Source organism: Canis lupus, chromosome 16 (genome assembly GCF_003254725.2).
Source record: "Canis lupus dingo isolate Sandy chromosome 16, ASM325472v2, whole genome shotgun sequence".
Lineage (NCBI taxonomy): Eukaryota > Metazoa > Chordata > Mammalia > Carnivora > Canidae > Canis > Canis lupus.
The window spans coordinates 36,370,433-36,390,468 of record NC_064258.1 but is presented as its reverse complement, the minus strand read 5'-3'; the positions used below and the strand labels follow the sequence as shown (position 1 = coordinate 36,390,468).

Genomic DNA, 20,036 nt, shown 5'->3' with positions numbered 1-20,036 from the left:
CAAGTCATGATCCCAAGGGTTCTGGGGTCCAGCCCCATGTCTGATTCTCTTCTCCATGGGAGGCCTGCTTCTTCCTCTCCCTCTGCCTCTCCCCCTGCTTGTGCACACTCGCTCTCTCTCAAATAAACAAATAAAATCTTAAAAAAACAAAACAAAGCAAAACACAACTAAACATGGCCCTACCACATGACCCTGCAATATCACTCTTGGGCATTTACCTCGAATAAATGGAAACTTATGTTCACATAAAATCCTGCAGGTGACCATTCATAACAGCTTTATTTGTAATCACCCTAAATTAGAAGCAACTCAAGTACTCTTCAAGATAGTAATTGTTAAACAAACTGGAACATCTATGCCATAGAATATGCTCAGCAATAAAAAGGAACAAATTGATACATGGGAGGATTGGATGGATCTTCTGGGAAGTATGCTGAATGGAAAAAACTAGTCCCCAGAGGCTACATACCGTATGATTCCATTTATATAACATTCTCAAAAGTACAAAATTATAAACGATGGACACCAGATTCGTGGTTGCCAGGGGTCAAGGCCTGGGGTGGGATAGGGGTGGGGGAGGGGAGGAGGAACAGAGGGAGCAAGGTTGGGCGTGCCTATAAAGGGACAATATGGGAAGCCTTTGTAATGTCTTGACCATATCAATGTCAGCATCCTCATTGTGAAGTTGAATTATATTTTCACCAGATGTTGCCATTGGGGGAATCTTGGTAAACAGTACCCCGGTTCTCATTATTTCTTCAAATTGCATGTGAACCTACAATTACTTCAAAGTAAGAAAGTCAAATTTTTTTTTTTAAAGGAAACCTGAATACTGTCTGTCTGGGCTTAGTTGTTTTTTGTTTTTTGTTTTTGTTTTTGTTTTGTATTGTTTTTAAAATTTTATTTATTTGAGAGAGAGAGAGAGCACAAGCTGGAGGGGCAGAGGGAGAGAGAGAGAAAATCCACAAGGAGATTCCCCCTGAGCACTGGGCTTGACCTGGGCTCCATCTCACGACCCTGAGATCATGGCTTGATCTGAAACCAAGAGTTGGCCACTTAAGGGACTGAGCCACCCAGGTGCCCCAGGGCTTTAGTTTCATGCAGGTAAATGGAGTGAAAGCCTGTGCAGTTCAGGAGAAGAAAAGGCTAACAGTACTAACAAAGAGACTGTATATAGCTTGGTGACGATGATTTTATTTTCTTTCTTTTTTTTTAAGATTCTATTTATTTGACAGAGAGCACAAACGGGCAGAGCAGAAGGCAGAGGCAGAGGGAGAAGCAGACTCTCTGCTGAGCCAAGACCCCCGCCCCCCAACACGGGGCTCAATCTCAGAACCATGGGATACATGACCTGAGCCGAAGGCAGGCATTTAACTGATGGAGCCACCCAGGTGCCCCAATCTTTTTCTTTCTATATTCCCTGGAGCACTGGGCCCCAACTACAACCTTGCTAGTAGAAGCACTCAGTAATTTTGTTTTGTGTATTATTGTTAGTATGGAATAGAATTTGCCTTGTCATGAAGTTTAATATTTGTATGTAAATGTGAGACACTTACCTATGATAATAGGCCACTCCAATGCAGTTCTGGTGAACAAGCCAATGATTTTTTTGTGAAAGAGGATAATAATTATCTTCCATAACATAATCGAGTCCTTTTGCATAATATGGGGTTAAATTGTGTTTTGCTCCTCTAGAGGTTTTGTTTCTCAGCTTTGCTTTTGTTTTATTTTACAGGATATCCTTGAACTATACTCACTCGCATAGGAAGCAAGAGCCTTGAAACTTCAGTGCTCTAAAGGAAAAGGTTCTCAGTCATATTTCTGGGTCCCAGAGCTCTTAGGAAGTGCCATTGGTGTTGGGGGTGTGTGTGTGAAATGAGGGTGATCCCCTGCTTCCTGCAATTTCTCCCTTGGGCAGCAAGGTGGAAATTTATTTTAATTTATATTTTATTTTATAGAGAGATTGAGAAAGAGATCACAAGCAGGAGGGGCAGAGGGGGAGAGAATCCACAGGCAGACTCCCTGCTGAATGTGGGGCTTGACATGGGGGGGGCAGTTCTATTTATTTTACAAATTAGGTTCAATTTCTTTTCTATTTATTTTACAAATTGGGTTCACATCAGATTGATTGATTGATTGATTGATTGATTTACTTATTTTTAAAGATTTTATTTATTTATTCATAGAGACAGAGAGAGAGAGAGGCAGAGACACAGGCAGAGGGAGAAGCAGGCACCATACAGAGAGCCTGATGTGGGACTCAATCCCGGGTCTCCAGGATCATGACCTGGACCAAAGATGGCGCTAAACCACTGAGCCACCCAGTCTGCCCTCACATCAGGTTTAGTTTAGGAACAGGTTCCAGGGCTTCAGAAAACATTTGGAGACCACCAGCTACTCCTGTCCAAGGGGGCCGTCCCTAAGAGCTGAAGTTCTTGGAGAGGAGACCGAGACTGTGTGTCTCCGCATTCCCTGCCTGGGGAGATAGCAGGGACCCAGAGCAGAGAAGGAGTGAGAGGTGCTAGAAAGGACGAGAAGAACAAATGACTTGTACAAGTCTTCCCTGCTCCAGCTACTGCGGGCAGCGGTGCTCATTCAGGGCTGTTCTTACTCCTGGCTACAACAGAGAATGCCTGGTCTGAAGCTCTAGGGCAGAAACTCCCCTTTTAAGAACAGAAAAATGAAGCGATGTGAAAGGGATTTTTGAAAAGAAAATAATTTTCCTTAATTTTTCCTTTCAGTGTGTGTGTGTGTGTGTGTGTGTGTGTGTAATGATAATGCATGAGGATTCAAGGTGGTGCGGTGATTGATCAGCAGATGGAAAAGCTCCTGGAGACTGGAGAATTCAAATTAACAAATGCTTGATTGCATGAGCAAATGTGCAAAAACCATGTGCAAAAAGAATTTCCTTTTTTTTTTTTTTTTGCAAAAAGAATTTCCAAACATACTTGGGTGATGTTTCAATAGATAATTGATTAATGGTGAATGATTAATAATAATAATGATAACGTTTGGTAAAACGGTGTGATATAAGACCAGTGAAACGTCACCTGGATAGTTGCATGTTCAGATGGGACCAAGGTGTCTACCAAAGGATAAGTAACAAGGTGGCCCCCGGGGATGGGGCCAGTAGTGAGAAATTTCTCTGTTTCACCAACTGTAACAGCGCAGGTTGTGATGTGTTCCTATTTTCTCTGAAAGAGGTGTGGACTCTGGAAAGCTTCACCCTCCCCACCCCAATTGGTGGTGGAGTTCCCTTTGGGTAAGCTGCAGCTTCATAAAGGGGTAGTGGAAGGGGAGTGGGTGGGGGGTTGGGGTGACTGGGTGATGGGTACTGAAGGGGGCACTTGGCGGGGTGAGCACTGGGTGTTGTGCTATATGTTGGCAAATTAAACACCAATTAAAACAAACAAACAAACAAAAAACCTTTCCAAATCCCCACAGCATTAAGGTCAGGGTTTTCTTGGCATTACAGACCTTCCTTTGGTTCTAGCTGATGGTCAAAGAAGGAGGAGGGGGTGACGGATTAAAAGGAAGAGCATGTGTGTCTGCATCACAAAGATGGCCAGCAGGAAAGGAGGCCGAGGGCTTTGGAGAGGAAGTTCCACCTCCTTGATTTCCTGTGCTTCTTAAGGCCTCTTGAACTTTCTGGGCCAGAAAGAGAAGAGCTGAGACCCTGTAGTTGGCTACGTTCCCAGGAGCACTTTAGCCTTACTTTCTGGGGACTGGGGCTTGCAGTGCTGCTAGGTTCAGCCTCCATCTCCGTCACAGTAAACAAGTTTCTCAGGGAGCTCTGCTGTGCCCTATTTGGTAGGGACAGGGTGGAGAGGAAAGAGGCAGCAGGACTTACACGTCCAAACCATTAATAACCCCTTTCCTTTTCGAATTGACTGGAGTTTGCAGAGGCGTTTGGCCATCAGTATTACAATTAGGAAACAGAAAACCTAACCAACATAAACACATCTAAACCACCAGACAAAATCACCACTCTATTATAACCCATCCAAAAAAAAAGCACTATCCAGCCAGAACTGTGATTCCAGCTCATGACTAGCCTGGGCTTCTGGGCTCCCCAGAGGCCTGAGGAGATCCCACAGGCCCAGGATGCGCGAGCACCGCCAGGACTCACTTGGCAGGGGTTGCTTGGGCTGCTCGAGCTCACAGAGAGTGCTCCCTGGTAATTCATAGCAGCTCTGCTCCTTCTCAAGAGCATTCACATTTGGCCTAGAAACTATATGGTCTCTAAATGAACAAACAGATGTTGATTCCAGACCTCGGCCGAGGGTCTGGGAGTCCACTCTGAAGTCTCACTCTTTCTAGATGACTCTTCAACCAGGATCAGCAAACAGCAGCCAGCAGTTCAAGTTGAGCCCTTGGCCTGATTTTGGACTTTTCTATAGTCCACAGCTAAGAACAGTTTTTACATTTTTAAAGCTTTTTTTTTTTTTTTTTTTTTTTTTTTTTTTTTAAAGAAGTCTATGTGACAGAGGCTGCATGTGGCCTGCAAAGCCTAAAATAGTTACTCTCTGGCCCTTTACAGAAAAAAGTTCCCGACCCATGATTAACCATCTGATCTTGCATTTTGGGGTGGAGGGCCAGGATCCCGGATCATTATGAAAGTTTTTGACCACAAAGAAGAGTGAGTGTTGTGCATTCTCATCCTACCTTTGCCAAATTCAAGTCCAGCAGAGGGCCCGAGGCTAGGGAGGGACATCCGTGTTTGTCAGATGACTGATGCCAACTAAACATGTCACCTACCAGAGAGAATCCCAGGTGGATACAGACCTCTGTTGAGATCTCCGTCTCTATCTCCTGACCAAGGGCTCTTCACAGTGAAGGCAGAGGTAGGAGGGTTAGAGCTTTCCTGTGCCATGACAGGGCTTCCCTTGTGGTGAAAGATAATACTGAGGCCATGAGTCCTGCCTATGGGCTAGAATACCTCTGTAGCCATAGGCCCCTCTGGTGGATTCCTGACACCGATCATGTCCATGGGCCCTTGGATACCCAAATCATGTACTGTTTGCATTCATGCTTCCGTGTGGCCTGTGGACCTCACAGATGCTGAGGAAGCCTTTGGTCGGGAGGTGCCATTTGCATCTACAGATGTGCGTGTTCACTCCTCCCCAGGGGATCGCATCTCTCCAGGGGGAGGGACTGATTTTCAGAATGACCATTTTAGTGTCAGTTCTGTACGAGTGACTTCAGTGTTGGGGGGACAGTCCTTGGAAAAAGAATAAAGGACCCATGTGGTCCCCCTGGCTTTGTCACTGATAGGCTCTGTGACTTTTGGAAACACTCAGGGGACCTTCATATCTCTACCCATAAAAACAAGCTGGCATCTCTTCAGTTTGAACACTGGTTTTATGAAGTCCAAGCCGTCGTCTGGAATGCTATTCATTCCTGTGATTCTCATGAAGAATGGGACATCGTACACGTGGTATTTCTTACAAGTTTATATTTAGAAGCATTTTTCGAATGTACATGTTGGCTGACTCTTAAGTACTCAGGGCACCACCAGGATCCCCTGGTTGCCTTATCCCTGCTAAAACCACGCAGGGCCCCTTTGGTAGAGCACTGAACAAGGAACAACAGATTCCAGGCCAGGACCCAGGCTTCCCGACTCCTAATACCGAGAGACAGGAGGAGACACTGCTTTTCCTGGCTATCAGAGGATTCACCGAAAACATGAATATCTCTTATAGGGGTTGGGTAGAAAAAGTACCTACCACTGCTTTGCACGTGGTAGATAAGCAGCAAAAGTTCAACCAAATAATTCAGAGCTGGATATTTGCTATTCTGGGGACATTGCCCTAGAAAAGTGTTTTTTTTTTTTCCTTTTTCTTTTTTTTCCCCCTCCAGACATCTCCAAGATGTTTATCTCACCAGTTAGGATTATGTAATGATTATGAAAACCATACTGAATCTCGAATAGATGTTCGTAAAAACCACTATTGATTTCCCCCTCCCCTTTCCCTTTTCTGTGAAGGCAAACCTCAGGCAGCGTTTGACGGTCTTGAGAAAGGCAGTTATGCCATGTGCGTAGCTCATCGCAAAACTTTTTTGCACTTATTTACTAGGTGTGGAGGTTCAATACTGCTCAGCCTTCCCACTGCAGGTCCCCTACTGGCCTTTGCAGCGTGGCGCAGACTGAGTGACAGGAAACATCTGGCAGCAATTTGCCTCTCCTTCCATCCCATCTAACTTTGAAATAAAACATCTCTGGAAATCTTACTTAGGATGAGTGTCTGACACCCAAAGGAGAAGAAGGAGGTCCCACCAGGAGCTGCTTTTTGCTGGTTACAGTTTATCTGGACAAGCAGTTAAAAGCTACCATGGCCATTTAGAATTTTCCCACCTTTGAAAAGAGTAAACCCAAACTAGGCTTCCAGAGCAAGTGAGAGGGTAGGAGACATGCCCTCAGATCAGTACAAATGGATTTGGAGCAACACTGGCCCTGTGCTTCTCTAGCACTTACTTTCTTAGCTATGACCAACCTTGACCACTGTGACGGCTAACAGGCAATTACCACCTCTCCCGTGTCTTAGCTCTCTAACTCAGCCACTGACGGACATCCATCCTCTGAAAACCTACATTCTATATGTGGAGACACACTCATTCAACATAATTGTCCCCAGGGACCTGGCTGGCTCAGTCGGCAGAGCACACAACTCTTGATCTTGGGGTCATGAGTTCGAGCCCCAAGTTGGGCACAGAGATTACTTTAAAAAAAAAAAAAAGAAAGAAAGAAAATTCTCACGTCTCTGACTCCCAGAATAGAGTCAGTTTTAAAATAGAACAGTTTCAGTTTTGTGTTTTCTACCTTTATTCCATGTTTGTGTTTGAGAGCCGAACCATCCACTCTCTTAGACCACACAAAAGACATCGATCCTTGGGATTTTAAAGTGCATTTCCCTTTTAACTTTGTGTACAAAAATATTTATTTATTTTAAAACGCGCGGACATTTCTTGACAAGGCACTTTCAGGCATCGGATGAAGACGAGCCTTCGGGTGTACATTCACGCTGCGGTCCTAGTGAAACACCGTCGTCACAGCTGCCTTCCTGGAGTCCCCACAGCATCAGCGGGCTCTAGGAACCGGGAACTGAAACTGCAGCGCCCTTCACAGCTTGACCAGCGGGGCTGTAATGCTTTACCATATGTTCCACTTGAGGAAGTGCAGAGAAGCCGCCAGAATGTCTTCGATGACACCTAAGATCCCATTACACTTGTGACTTTTTATGCTCACTCTCAGTGATCGCGATGGGGGCCTCCCAGAGCAGAGAGCCAGGAGGCCTACCCTGGCAAACCGCACCCAGCGGAGGAATTTTAAATGAGGAAACAAATGAAGAACAGTCAAGGTTTTCTTTCATTCACTGTCCACCGAGAGGGAAGACCCAGAAGATGGCACTTTTTTTTTTTTTTTGGCTTATAAACATATATGTAACCCATTTAACATCCAAGTGACTATAGTAATGCTTGTTTTTTAAAAGCAAATTATATGCAGAGATCAAAACCACAAAACATTCTTTCAGCAGTTCGAAATTTACATCTTGAAAGGACTTTGAAAGAGTAATGTTTTGCCACCAGTAAAATGAAAGCTTAGAGAAAAAAAACAAGTTCTACGTTGACTCTGAAATGGTTTTGATTTCTGGAGAACTACAGAACTCCTATTATTTCTCACCAGTTCCCCTATCATCAGAATACTTAAAAAAATAAAAATAAAAAGAAACCCATTCAAATGCTTCCTTTCTTCCAGGAAATACTGAAAGCTTATTTATTACGTATCTTTCTATAGTCCAGCTTATTTATTGCACCTAATTTGCGAATGCTCCCCAGGGCATTTGGGGGAAATAAATAGGAAACGAAATGAAGCTGCTTCCCTATTTCTGGACAACAGCACCAGTGGTGGGAGGCCCATCCTTTGGGGGCAACTTGGAAAGGGCATTGGGGCTGTGGGGGGCAGGGGACATTTGTCACCATAAGCAGCAGCTGCATGAGGGGGAAACCCCCAAGCCAGGCCGCAATGACGTCTCCAACTAAGAAACCTATACAGTCTGAAGTGTGTAGACCTGTTTACTGATGGTGAGCTCCGGATATAAGGAGCGGTTCTGTAGATCCCAGGCCCCTGCTGATATTCTGGGACAAAACTGGGCCCAAGGGAGAGAGACCGACTGGTGAAAAAAAGACAGTATTCTTCCGATGTCTCTGCCTCCCTGAACCATGATGCTGACAGGGGAGTCTTGCAACCACATTCTCTAGTCAGAGGAGGGTCTTTGGGAGCAGGTGAGGACTTGCCTGGTAGGGCGAGCATCCCAGGTGGACTGGCAGTAGAGGCGGGGTAGTTTGCAGCCAGTGCCCCCAGCAAAAAAGCTGGGGTAAGCTGGGAGGAAGGAACAGGGGCAGGGGAGTTTATGGCTGTTTTAAGAGATATTTATCGCTGAATTACCATATTTCAACTTTTGACGTGGGAATGTCTTAAGATCATCATTACTGAAAACCAAACAGGAGACTCTTGAGGCATTTTTCTTTTGAATATAGATGGTCTTGTTACTCTTAGTCTGGTAACCTGTCAATGGCAGTGCACCTTGTACCTTTCCTGACTTGGAGGAGGAGGAACTGGACTTCTTAAAACAAAACAAATTCACGACCTATCTACAATGGTTTGTTTCCCTTTGATTTTGATTTGCACTGTCAATAGTTCTGATCACCGTATTTGTAACACTGAACATACCGTTTGCGTACGTGATATAAGACAGGTTTAGAAAGAACACAGTTCTGCCCAATTTCAGCATAAGATAAAAATGCAACTTTCCCATAAATTATGTAATCCCCAAGTCCTACCCATCTGGGAGAGGCATAAAAAATAAAGCACTCGATTGCAGACTAGTAACAGCCAGTTTTAGGAACAAGAATTACATCAAATATCACTTAAGAACATTTAAAAAATCAAAACATTTTAAAGTTCAAAAAAGAAGGGGGAAAAAAAAAGACCCGAGCCACAGAAACCAGGAGGTCTTTTCTAATTGATCTGGAACATGCAAGCAAAAGAAGACTCTGCTTGCAGGGTCCAGTAGCTGTGCCTCCAAATCCAGGCAGCTGTGGATGGATCAGCCTTTCCTAAGATCAGGCAAATGGAAAATAAAACATTTAATTAAGCTCCAAAAGCAAAACAGAAAAAAAAAAAAAAAAACAACCCAATCTTCTCCAAATATATATGTAAAAATATTTTTTACACCCCTGCCCCAGTACAAACCAATCTTCCCCAAGAAAAAAATCACAGGGTTTGGGGATCCATCTGTCAGTGAAAGTCCCAAGAGTCTCATGACAGTATGAACCAACAGACTTTTAATTCATTGTCCAATATGGTTAAGAACAATTAATCTCTGATATTTCAGAGTTGCCAAACATTGAAAATAAAATATGAGAACTTGGTAAGGGTTTTCTCCTCTGTCCCTTTATATATACTCACACGTCATAAATAAGAACACCCAAATCAAAGTCCCCGGGTGCTTGTAAAGAGTCCTGGATATCGCAGATCACAGTCAAAGTAAAACCAAACATTCACCAAAGGCTCTGAGGATATATGGGATCTGCAAGTCAAAATGTCCTAACACAGCATGAAGGAGGGCTCTCTAGGAAGGAGAGTCTAAAATCCCTTTGTGAAGCATGGGATGCCTGCAAACCAGCTGAGCGAGTTCAAACAAATCTTGTAATTGAGCTATCTGGTGACTCAGGGTAGGAGTGAGTACTTCGAAAGCCAAGAGGAAAAGCTGCAAGTGTCCCACTCAGACTGTCCTGCCTGCCAGAAGTCTAATAACCCGGTGCAGGAGCCAGTTACTTTTGATAACTCAGACGGTGATCTCTGCTGGAAAACAGATGCAGGGTCAGAAAGAGGAAGTACCTGCTTCTGTCACAGGCTAATAATTTGCCTTGATTATCTTTTCCTGAACATTAGATGAACTGTGGAGAAAACAAAATGAAAAAAAAAAAAAAGCAAACCCAAAAAACAAAACACAGAGATCAAGCGTGAGGTACATGCTGTGGACACAGAGCCACATCAACAGGCAGGAAGGACCCGGCTGGGTGGAGAGCACCCAATAAATGAACGGCAGAGGTCCAGTGGGAAATGGCTGGGGATGGAGTGACTTTCAGGTGGCTGACTTTGCACATTCCAGGGGAGAGAGGAGTGGCTCCTCCAGGAAGCCAGGGCACACTCCTCGTTGCCTCCTTCAGCTTCGCCGGCAATGCCTGCAGGCCTGGTTCCTGCCCAAGGCTCTTCCAGCACCTCTATGGTGCTCGTGGCCACCCTGGGTGCCAAGCAGACCGGGCACTCCACATCTACTCTGAGTGTGAAACCGGTCCTGTGATCTCAGCCTGTCTGGTTTTGCTGGCTTAAGAAAAAAGTGAATAGGATCCTTTCTTTGCAAAGACCGTGCATAACGGCAGTTCACCTTTCATCCTGGCTTCCATCTCCACCTGCCTGCGACTGCAGCGAGGCTTCCCTGCGCTCCATCACACACGGTCACTAATAGTAGGGCCCTAGCTTTTCGTATCCTAAGTAACTAGGCCACTCTGGGAACAGACCGTAGGAACACCGAGGGCTTCCAAACTGGTCAAAGGATATCCCAAAATCTGGTCCGTTTTGTGGCTCGGCTGTTCCCTGAGCGGACTTCAGTTCGGCTCGGGTGATCCTATAGTTTTTGCCCTTGTTACTGTCCCAGTAAGTCTGTCCGCTGCACTCGAAGCACACGGCAAACTCCATCCTCTCGTAAGACTGGATTTTCTCAGGTAAGCTAATGTCAAAGGAGAAAGTGTCCCGGTCTGAACCGGCGTACGTGTCCTTCACGTACCGACAGGGAAAGTCTGTGAAGCTTTTCCAGGTGTCAAATGTCATTCTTATTTTCACCATCTTCTCGAATGCCAGGTTCTGCACCTTCACTGTGCCTGCGATGGCTCTGTCCTTCAGGACACAGTTTTCGAGGCATACGTGGTCGGCCTGAAGCCGATTTCGGAAGTCCAAGTAGTCGGCGGAAGGCTGCGTGAAATCCAAAACGAAGCTCTCGCTCTCCGGGCTCGTCAGGCTCACAAGGTTGTCTAGGAGCTCAGTGATGTTAAATGGAATATCTAACGGCTCATCAAATTCTGAGAACACTTTGACCATAGTCAGGGCCAGCCCTTGGTTGTCTGCGAAGGACACCCTCTTTTTCACCTTTTTCTCCTGGACGGTGGGGGCCACCACCCCGCTGGCTTCATTCTTGCTGCTCAGCTGAATGCAAGGCCTCAGTGGTTCGCTCGGCTTTGGCGACGTCTTGAAGGTGAACCTCTCTCTGCGCAGGGAGGGGGCCATGCAGCTGTATCTGTACTCGATGTCCACAGCCATCATGGGGTTAGAGGAACAGGCGAGAACCCTGGCCAAAGGAGGCAAAAGGAAACGGCAGTGAGATCAGATGGACGTTCCAGCATCACCCCGACAGGGGCTGGTGAACGGCGTCCGCCTTCGTCTCTGCCCGCACGGCTGCAGTGTGCTGTTAGCCCAAGTGTGGCCCAGCATGACCTTGGTTTCAGGGGAGGTCAAGAGCGTAAAGTGGGGCGGAGAAGAGGACTGAGGTTAACACAAACAAAAAAGTAAGGAGCTGCTGGTTTAAAGACTAAACCTGTGGGATCCCTGGGTGGCTCAGCGGTTTAGCGCCGGCCTTCGGCCCAGGGTGTGATCCTGGAGTCCCAGGATCGAGTCCTGCACCAGGCTCCCTGCATGGAGCCTGCTTCTCCCTCTGCCTGTGTCTCTGCCCCTCTCTCTCCCTCTCTCTCTCTCTGTGTGTTTCTCATGAATAAATAAATAAAATCTTAAATAAAATAAAATAAAAAATAAACTTGCAGGTTTTTCCATCAGGATTTCTTGGGGGCCCTTACTATGCTAGAGTGCCTTAGGGAATAACAACAAGAACATGCTGTCTGTAGGGGTTCCCAAACTTAGCTGACTAAGGAACCCTTTTTTGTGGAGCATCTTGCAGAACACATGCTCTGAGGAATGTACTTTGGTAGACACTGCTTTAATAAGATAAAAAGAAAGGAGTTTTTTTTTTTTTTTTAAAGATTTTATTTATTTTAGAGAGAAAGAGAGCATGAGCAGGGAGAGGGGCAGGGGGGATAGAGAGAAGCAGATTCCCCACTGGGCAGGGAGCCTGACTCTGGGCTCCATCCCAGGACCCTGGTATCATGACCTGAGCCAACGGCAGGATTTAACTGAGCTACCCAGGTGCCCCAAAAGAAATTAATTCATCCCACAAATATTGATGGGTATTTACTAAATGCCAGGTGTATAGAAAAAGAGAATACTCGCTTTTTTTCTATAGTGAAGATACCGTTTATTAGAATAAAAGGCAAAGAGTATCGTGCTAGAGATCAGGTTAAATGAGACTTCGTTAAAACGATAATTTTCTATAAGTGAAAAAAAATACATAAAACCAGAAGATTAAAGACAAACTGGGAAAACACTTTACAAAAAGTATGGCAGCAAAGAGTTAATACTCTCATATACAAAGAGTTCTCACAAAACAATTTCAAAGTCAAATATTCCACATGGAAAAATGACCAAAGAGCATGAGTAGAAAATTCAACAAAAAAAAAACCCTAGAAAATTCAACAAAAAAAAAAACCCTTAAAAATGGCCCATAAATATGCAAAATGTCCAACCTTATAAAGAATTTAGATTAGGAAACAATGCCTACTTTTACTCACTCAATGAGTAAATATTTTTAAAGAAGATATGAATACATGGATTAGTCTAAATCACCACAACCTTTCTAAATATTTTTATCATTTTTGGTTCTAATATCACACACAAGTATTAATCTTAAGGCATTAACAAAAAATGCACAGAGGTTAATGTACTCAATGTTCAGTGCAACATTATGGGGAGGAAAAGGTGAGAAAACATAAAGGATCAAAAACAGGTATCTAGTTAAATCAGGTATATGATATCCAGCAATAAAATTTTGTATCATCATTAAAACCGTTATTTGGAAAAAAGGTTTAAATGGCATGGAAAAAATTTGTAATACATTGTTAATGTAAAAAACCAAGAGGATAAAATTGTACATAGAGACTAGACTTGTGGGGAAAAATATTAGGTATATGAACAGAAAATATACCCTCTAGTCTTTTTATATACATAAAACTGAATATCCAAGTCATGTGATTTTAGGGAATTTGTTTTCTTGCATTGTGTTTCTTATATTTTTAAAAATAACATCCCTTTTATGATCAAGGAGAAAAAAAATGAATCTAATGAAACGCCTAAAATATTCAAGATGGGCCCCAAACCTATCCCATCCAACACTCCTGCCTCACTAAAGCCAAATAATTTTTATCATTTAATTACCATAGCAAATTTATATTCTGATCTGATGTTACAATGGGCTAACTGAAGAAGTCAGTGATGAAATGAGGCTTACAATCTGTAGTCTGAGAACCTCAGATCACAGGATCTGGATTAGTTCCTAACCCTCTCTCCCTTCGCTATGGCAATGGTGTAGGCATGTGGTGGTGTTTGGGGTGCTTGATCTCAGACCTCTGCTAGGTCCTGCCCACTGGTGGGGGGCTTCAGGGTGATGGTGGTAGTTAAGGAGAAGCAATAAGCAAAATGTTGCTCATCTTCTGACAGGAGCTGAGACCACTGTTTCAGTCCAATAAATATCTCATTTTCAACTTCTGATTTTGATTAATCAAATTTATAAAGAAAAATAAGAATGAAGACACAATGGGTTTGATCCCATTTTCCAAAAGAAATACAGCCACTCATAGGATGCAGGAACCACTTAATGACGGCTGACTAGAAAACACAGAGATACAAAACAATAATTTCTAGGCACAGTGTACTTATCTAAACATACATTTTAAAGGAAATTTGTCTTCCTGTTTCCCTTCTAACAAAATCAATGAGTGAAAATTTTAGGAGCAAATTTGCTTCCTAATCTGTTCTTGTACCCGTGCAATTGTTCTGGAAAGGAAAAGTTCTCACCGAAATGGGCAAGATAGCTTTACACAGGGTCACTAGGTTGGCTAATGGGTTCAATGTGAAAAAAACAAAACAAAACCAAAACCCAACAACCATATATGTACTAAGCATTTGAATTTTGTTTTTCCCTTGTCCATTGCAAAACTTCATTAGAATGCACCGGAATTTATTTTTAATTAAATGTGAATTAAAAATACCCCCAAAGTGGTGGGCAAAGCCTTGCATCCCAGCCCCCCACACACACACTCTGCCCACCCGTGACAACCTGGGGTGAACGGAGGGAGGCAAGGTTCCTTCTCTGACGGCTACAGCCCTTCCTCCTTGCCTGAGTCAGCGCAAGGTCAACTGTTAAGTTCTCTATCCTCTTCTCGATCCCTTCCAGCCTCCAACCCGACCTCAGTACGTGCTTTCCGGCACTTCACACGTGCTTCCCCACACAATGTTAAAACAGCTCATTAGAAAAAGGTTGGGAAACTCTCAAGGTCCTGTGGAAACAATTCTAAAACCAGTGGATCAGTTAGAGAATCTGCATACTTGCAGATGACTAAAGTCCCTCTCAACTTTTAATCTTACAGACTAAAAAGACTTAGTTGAAGACGTTGGTAAAGCTTCACTGGTTGGACCCAGTGGGTGTAAATTTGCCCGAGACCCCTTTTATCACCAAGCTGTAAAAGCTAGGGGAACCGGGACTCGGAAGGTGAGGTTCTAGTCAGAGCCAGCTAATTAAACAACCCCACTGGCACTTTCTAGAGCCTCATTGGTTTTGCAATTATCTTCCACGAAAGGCAAAAATAAAGTTAACTACCTGGTGGCCCAAGGGTTCCTACCAGGGCGCTGCCTCAGGGGCACTGCCTAGGCAACCACTGCCCAGGATCCCTTCACTGTGTAAGTGTCACCATAACTGGAGGTGAGGACGTGAACCCCTGTGGCCTCAGACAAGTATGATCTGACTGTTGGCCTCCTGCGTATCCTCACAGGTAGAGTCTAGCTTTTATGAACTGGATCATTCTATAAGAACTAGTGTACCAAATGCTGATTTGATGTAGGCCTTCCAGACCCTCTGGCTCAGGAATTCCCCAGCGGACTGTGGCAAGGGGGAGATCATTGCCCAGAAGTACCCCTGGCAGTGGAGATGTACAAGATACATTTCCTAAGTCTCTGAAAGGAAGGCACCTGCACAGGTGTTTTATCCATTTGAGGATAAATTTGTTGGCTAAACGATTAGCGCCAACACAGTAAGCACAGGCTGTCCTGAGGCCTCCTCTCCCGACACACTCTCCTGACTGCTCAGCCCTTTCCCAGGCCAGGGATTATGAGTCACCAAGGTTGGCCAGGGAAAAAGCCAGAAGGAGAAGACAGAGACACATCCGTGAACCAGCAGAGTATGAAGTACGATGGGATATCGGTTCGCTGCAGGAACTGAGATCGTGAGAGTATGAGCGGCTGTTACTCAGATTCTCAAAAACTTGGCTTCCACATAGATCCCTACGAGATCACTTCTGCCCCATAAGGCAATGGGCCATGCCCAAGGGTAGATTTCAGTGTTCCTGGTCAAAAGAGGGCAACCCCTAACACTCCATGACAACTGAAGCGAACAGGGATGGTTTTACATAAATACTTTCCCTTTTCCACTATTGACAACACACCTCAAGAGAGCTCATCGGGTTAGAGGTTATGATGGTTTTTCTTGTGGAAACTCTAGCCTTGCATAGAAAATAACGACATGACCTTCACAGTTTCAGGCAGCTGAGTTACTTACTTTTTGGCTATGCCTTTACTAGGAAGTAAAAAAAAAAAAAAATTTATTTTTTTATTTTTTTGTATTAAGGCCAAGACATTTTTTTCCCCTCCATTCTCATGCTCTGATAGGAAAAGACAGAAAACTCAGATGTGCCAAGAACCCACCAGGAATACCGAAACTCCGTTAGGTCAAGCATTCACAACCAGGTTACCAGGTTGTAGTTTCTAAAAGACATGTCCATCTACCCTTTGGCATTACTTTACTCCCTCCTGAAGGGCTTGGCTGACACCGTATGAGCAAAATGGACCTATTTTCCTTTGTACTCAGACCACGGGGCCCTTTATTCACAGCCTTAATAGCCACTTGTGCTCTTTTGTCACCATCATCTAAAGCATCTTTGAGATTCACATACACACGCGACTGCATATTACAGGAAAGAGGTTAAGTTAAAATGCCACAGTACCTGCCACCTAGAAGTGCCCAAGGTCAAATACAGAGCACTAGCCTAGGAAGGCCTCCACCTAGCTGGGCCACTTGGAGCAAGTCCCTGAACCTTTCTGGGCTTAAGCTTTGTCCTCGGAAGTCCCTTCTAGCTCTGACTCCTGGTTGCTAGTAATGCCCAGTAACTTTTCTTCTCTTCTTGTTCTTCCCTAAATACCTTTACTTTTGTGGTGAGTCCGCTGGCCGGCTTCACTTTGGTCTTGGCTGCGGGACAACCCTACCAAATGAACCATTTCCTCTTCTCTCTCCCCACCCCCCTCTCTGCTCAAAGCCCTAACTTCTCTTCTCCCGGGCCCTGGGTCTCCCAGGGAGGCCTGGCCACACCCACCCACAGGCTCCAACACCTTCCAGCAGCTCCCCAAGTCTTCAAGTCAAGTCTGTCCTCAGTTTCCTCCTCTTCTGCAGGGAACAATCCCCAGACGTGCCCCAACACTTCTGGTAGGGCGTCCGGGGTCCTATACCCTCTGTTCTGCTAGCGGGCGCCCCTCCACACCCCCTTTCTCTGGGCTCAAAAGGGTGGCAGGAACAGGGCACGGGGCAGGAGGCAGGCAGAGCTTCCAGACTTGGAGGATCGCACAGGTCAAGGCGACCCCGCCCCCGGGGCCCGCAGACCCGGCCCCCCCCAAGCACTCCGCGAGCCTCCGAGGTCTGTCCCGCACCCACCTTTCGGGCCGTGGGGAAGCCCCCTCTGCGGCTGGCTCGTCGCATCGGAGCGCCTGGAAGGAGGTGGCCGGGGAGGCTGCCGCCACCGGACTACGTGAGCGTCGTGTGTCCGGGAGGCAGGGCCCGCGCTCGGTTCCCGGAGATATGACCCGCAGGGGGAGGAGGACGACGAGGAGGAGGAGCCCGAGTTATCACCCCTGGGCGGGGCGGCGGGGCCACCCCGGTGGGAGCCGCGCGGCGCGAGCGTCCCCGCGCGGCAGCTTCGGCCCCGCAGGCCCGGGGCAGCCCCTGCCGGGGGCGGGGATCGTGACCGGGGATCCTGCCGGGGGCGGGGATCGTGACCGGGGATCCTGCCGGGGCGGGGATCGTGACCGGGGATCCTGCCCGGGGGCGGGGATCGTGACCGGGGACCCTGCCGGGGGCGGGGATCGTGACCGGGGATCCTGCCCGGGGGCGGGGATCGTGACCGGGGATCCTGCCGGGGCGGGGATCGTGACCGGGGATCCTGCCGGGGCGGGGATCGTGACCGGGGATCCTGCCGGGGGCGGGGATCGTGACCCGGGGATCCTGCCGGGGGCGGGGATCGTGACCGGGGATCCTGCCGGGGCGGGGATCGTGACCGGGGATCCTGCCGGGGCGGGGATCGTGACCGGGGATCCTGCCGGGGCGGGGATCGTGACCCGGGGATCCTGCCGGGGGCGGGGATCGTGACCGGGGATCCTGCCGGGGCGGGGATCGTGACCGGGGACCGTGCCCGGGGGCGGGGATCGTGACCCGGGGATCCTGCCGGGGGCGGGGATCGTGACCGGGGATCCTGCCGGGGGCGGGGATCGTGACCGGGGATCCTGCCGGGGGCGGGGATCGTGACCGGGGATCCTGCCCGGGGGCGGGGATCGTGACCGGGGATCCTGCCGGGGCGGGGATCGTGACCGGGGATCCTGCCCGGGGGCGGGGATCGTGACCGGGGATCCTGCCCGGGGGCGGGGATCGTGACCGGGGATCCTGCCGGGGGCGGGGATCGTGACCGGGGATCCTGCCGGGGGCGGGGATCGTGACCGGGGATCCTGCCGGGGGCGGGGATCGTGAACGGGGATCCTGCCGGGGGCGGGGATCGTGACCCGGGGATCCTGCCGGGGGCGGGGATCGTGACCGGGGACCCTGCCGGGGCGGGGATCGTGACCGGGGACCGTGCCCGGGGGCGGGGATCGTGACCCGGGGATCCTGCCGGGGGCGGGGATCGTGACCGGGGATCCTGCCGGGGGCGGCGATCGTGACCCGGGGATCCTGCCGGGGGCGGGGATCGTGACCCGGGGATCCTGCCGGGGGCGGGGATCGTGACCGGGGACCCTGCCGGGGCGGGGATCGTGACCGGGGACCCTGCCGGGGCGGGGATCGTGACCGGGGACCGTGCCCGGGGGCGGGGATCGTGACCCGGGTATCCTGCCGGGGGCGGGGATGGTGACAGGGGGACCCGCCCGGGGGCGGGGATCGTGACCCGGGGGATCCTGCCGGGGGCGGGGATCGTGACCGGGGACCGTGCCCGGGGCCGCGCACCGGGGCGGGCTCCGTGTCCCATCGCGCTCGGCGGCCCGAGAGGCTCCCAAGTGTGTTTCCTCGCGTACTACAGGGAAGCCGGGGGGGGGGGGGGGGGGGGGGAGACGCGGCTCCTCTTCCTGGTCCCCCACCGCCCGGCTTCGGTGACACCCTCCGGGAATGTCGGCTCCCGGGCTGGAAGCACCTGGGTGGACTCGCGGCTCCGGCCCCGCTCCATCCCACCTCTGGTTCCCGGGCGGCACGTCCCACCTGGGAGCAACAGCCTCCTCCAGCCCGTCTAGACTGTTCACCCCCGGAGCGTGGCTGCAAGCGGGACAGTGAAGGTGCAGGTGGCAGGAAGTCAAGAAGGCGTCCCCGGCGCGCCCCTCGCCGCGGGTTCTCTGCCCGCACCGGGGCCCGACGTACCTGGTGCAGCTGAGCAGCTGGAAGTGCCGACGCGCCGGCCCGCGGCAGCATCCGCGCGGGGGGGGGGGGGGGGGGGGCAGCGGCGGCAGCGGCGACGGCGGGGCCGGGACTCAGCGCCGCAGGTGCGCGCCCTCGGCGGCCGGACGCGGCGGTCGGTGCGCGAGGACAGGCGGCTCGCTCCTCCCGGGGCCGGGCACGGACTCGGGCTCCCCGCCGCCGCGCCGCTCCCTTTAACTTTCCAGCACCTCGCCCCGCCGGGGAAGCCATCCCGGAACCCCTTTCACGTGAACGCCCCCCGCAGCCAATGGGGGCGCTCGGGTCGCGAGCCGTCGACCAATGACCGCGGGGCCGCGGGGCTGGAGGGCATCGCTTCGCCGCGTGATGGGCTGCGCGCCCGGGAGCTGGGGCCGCGGGCCAGGGCTGGCGGCGGGCAGTGGGGTCACCGTGCGCCCGAGGCCCGGCCGGCGCCAGGGGGCAGAGGCTCGTCCCTGCAAAGGGCGCCCCGTGCCAGCACGACGGCGGGCCCGCCCAGGGCTCCCGAAGCCCCTCTTCCCGGCTACGTCCTGGGGGCCTGAGCTCCCTGTGGGGCGGGCCGCAGCGCGGCCGGGGCTCACCCGGGGCCCCTAACTCCCCCGCCCATCGCCGAGAAGCCCCCAGGGGTGCCGAGCGTGGTTTGCCTCCGTGCTCTCTGGGATCGGCATCTCCGGCTCTGAGGATGGGTAGTGTCCGGAACGATTCCACTGGCTTTGTGCTGGGCCGGAGGCCGGGGGTGGGGGGTGGGGGGGTCTAGGTGTTACAGGGACACCGTTTTATAAAGTTGTTACCGGGGCCATCGCACAGGGTACCACATCTATAGGTACGTGGCCAGGTGCATCTCGGAGGAAATTACCTGACTTGAATCTGTTACAACTACCTGTACCTGCAGGGGCCCCACGAGCCCTGTGCTACACCTTGAGGTCTGCAGAGAAGGATGAACCTAGAAGAGACCAGCCCCTTCCTCTCCGCGATAAAGCTAACCTGAATACATAGTCATATAATCCTATATTAATCTCCTTGGTGCTCAGCTCTGAGCTAGCCACTATAGGGATGAGGAGCCTAGTTTTCTAGTTTCAATGAAGTTTGGAAATTGATAGAGGGTTGCCGGCTCTTTAAAGT

General features: G+C 49.4%; 2 protein-coding genes across 4 annotated transcripts in view; one reads left to right on the top strand and one right to left on the bottom strand.

Moving 5' to 3' along the window:
* Positions 1–9,193, top strand: part of ERI1 (exoribonuclease 1) — a 117,476-nt gene extending 108,283 nt beyond the window's left edge. Inside the window, exons 10-11 of one of the 2 annotated variants that reach the window (XR_007402549.1) lie at positions 1,218–1,391; positions 1,736–9,193. The gene's annotated coding sequence lies outside the window, so the exon portion shown is untranslated. Of the gene's footprint in view, positions 1–1,217 lie in introns of both variants that reach the window. The other variant, XR_007402548.1, reaches the window with a different exon arrangement.
* On the bottom strand, positions 6,806–18,961 carry PPP1R3B (protein phosphatase 1 regulatory subunit 3B). 2 transcript variants are annotated; one of them, XM_035699779.2, is made up of 2 exons: positions 18,882–18,961; positions 6,806–11,408 (listed from the first exon to the last, which is right to left on the bottom strand). In XM_035699779.2, the coding sequence occupies exon 2, from the start codon at positions 11,381–11,383 to the stop codon at positions 10,526–10,528; it is 858 nt and encodes a 285-aa protein (XP_035555672.1). In that variant the 5' UTR covers positions 11,384–11,408; positions 18,882–18,961; the 3' UTR covers positions 6,806–10,525. The 2 variants fall into 2 exon arrangements, with proteins under 2 accessions (XP_035555672.1, XP_025290020.2); XM_025434235.3 differs by lacking the exon at positions 18,882–18,961 and adding an exon at positions 16,923–17,083.
* Between the last annotated feature and the right edge of the window lie 1,075 nt (positions 18,962–20,036).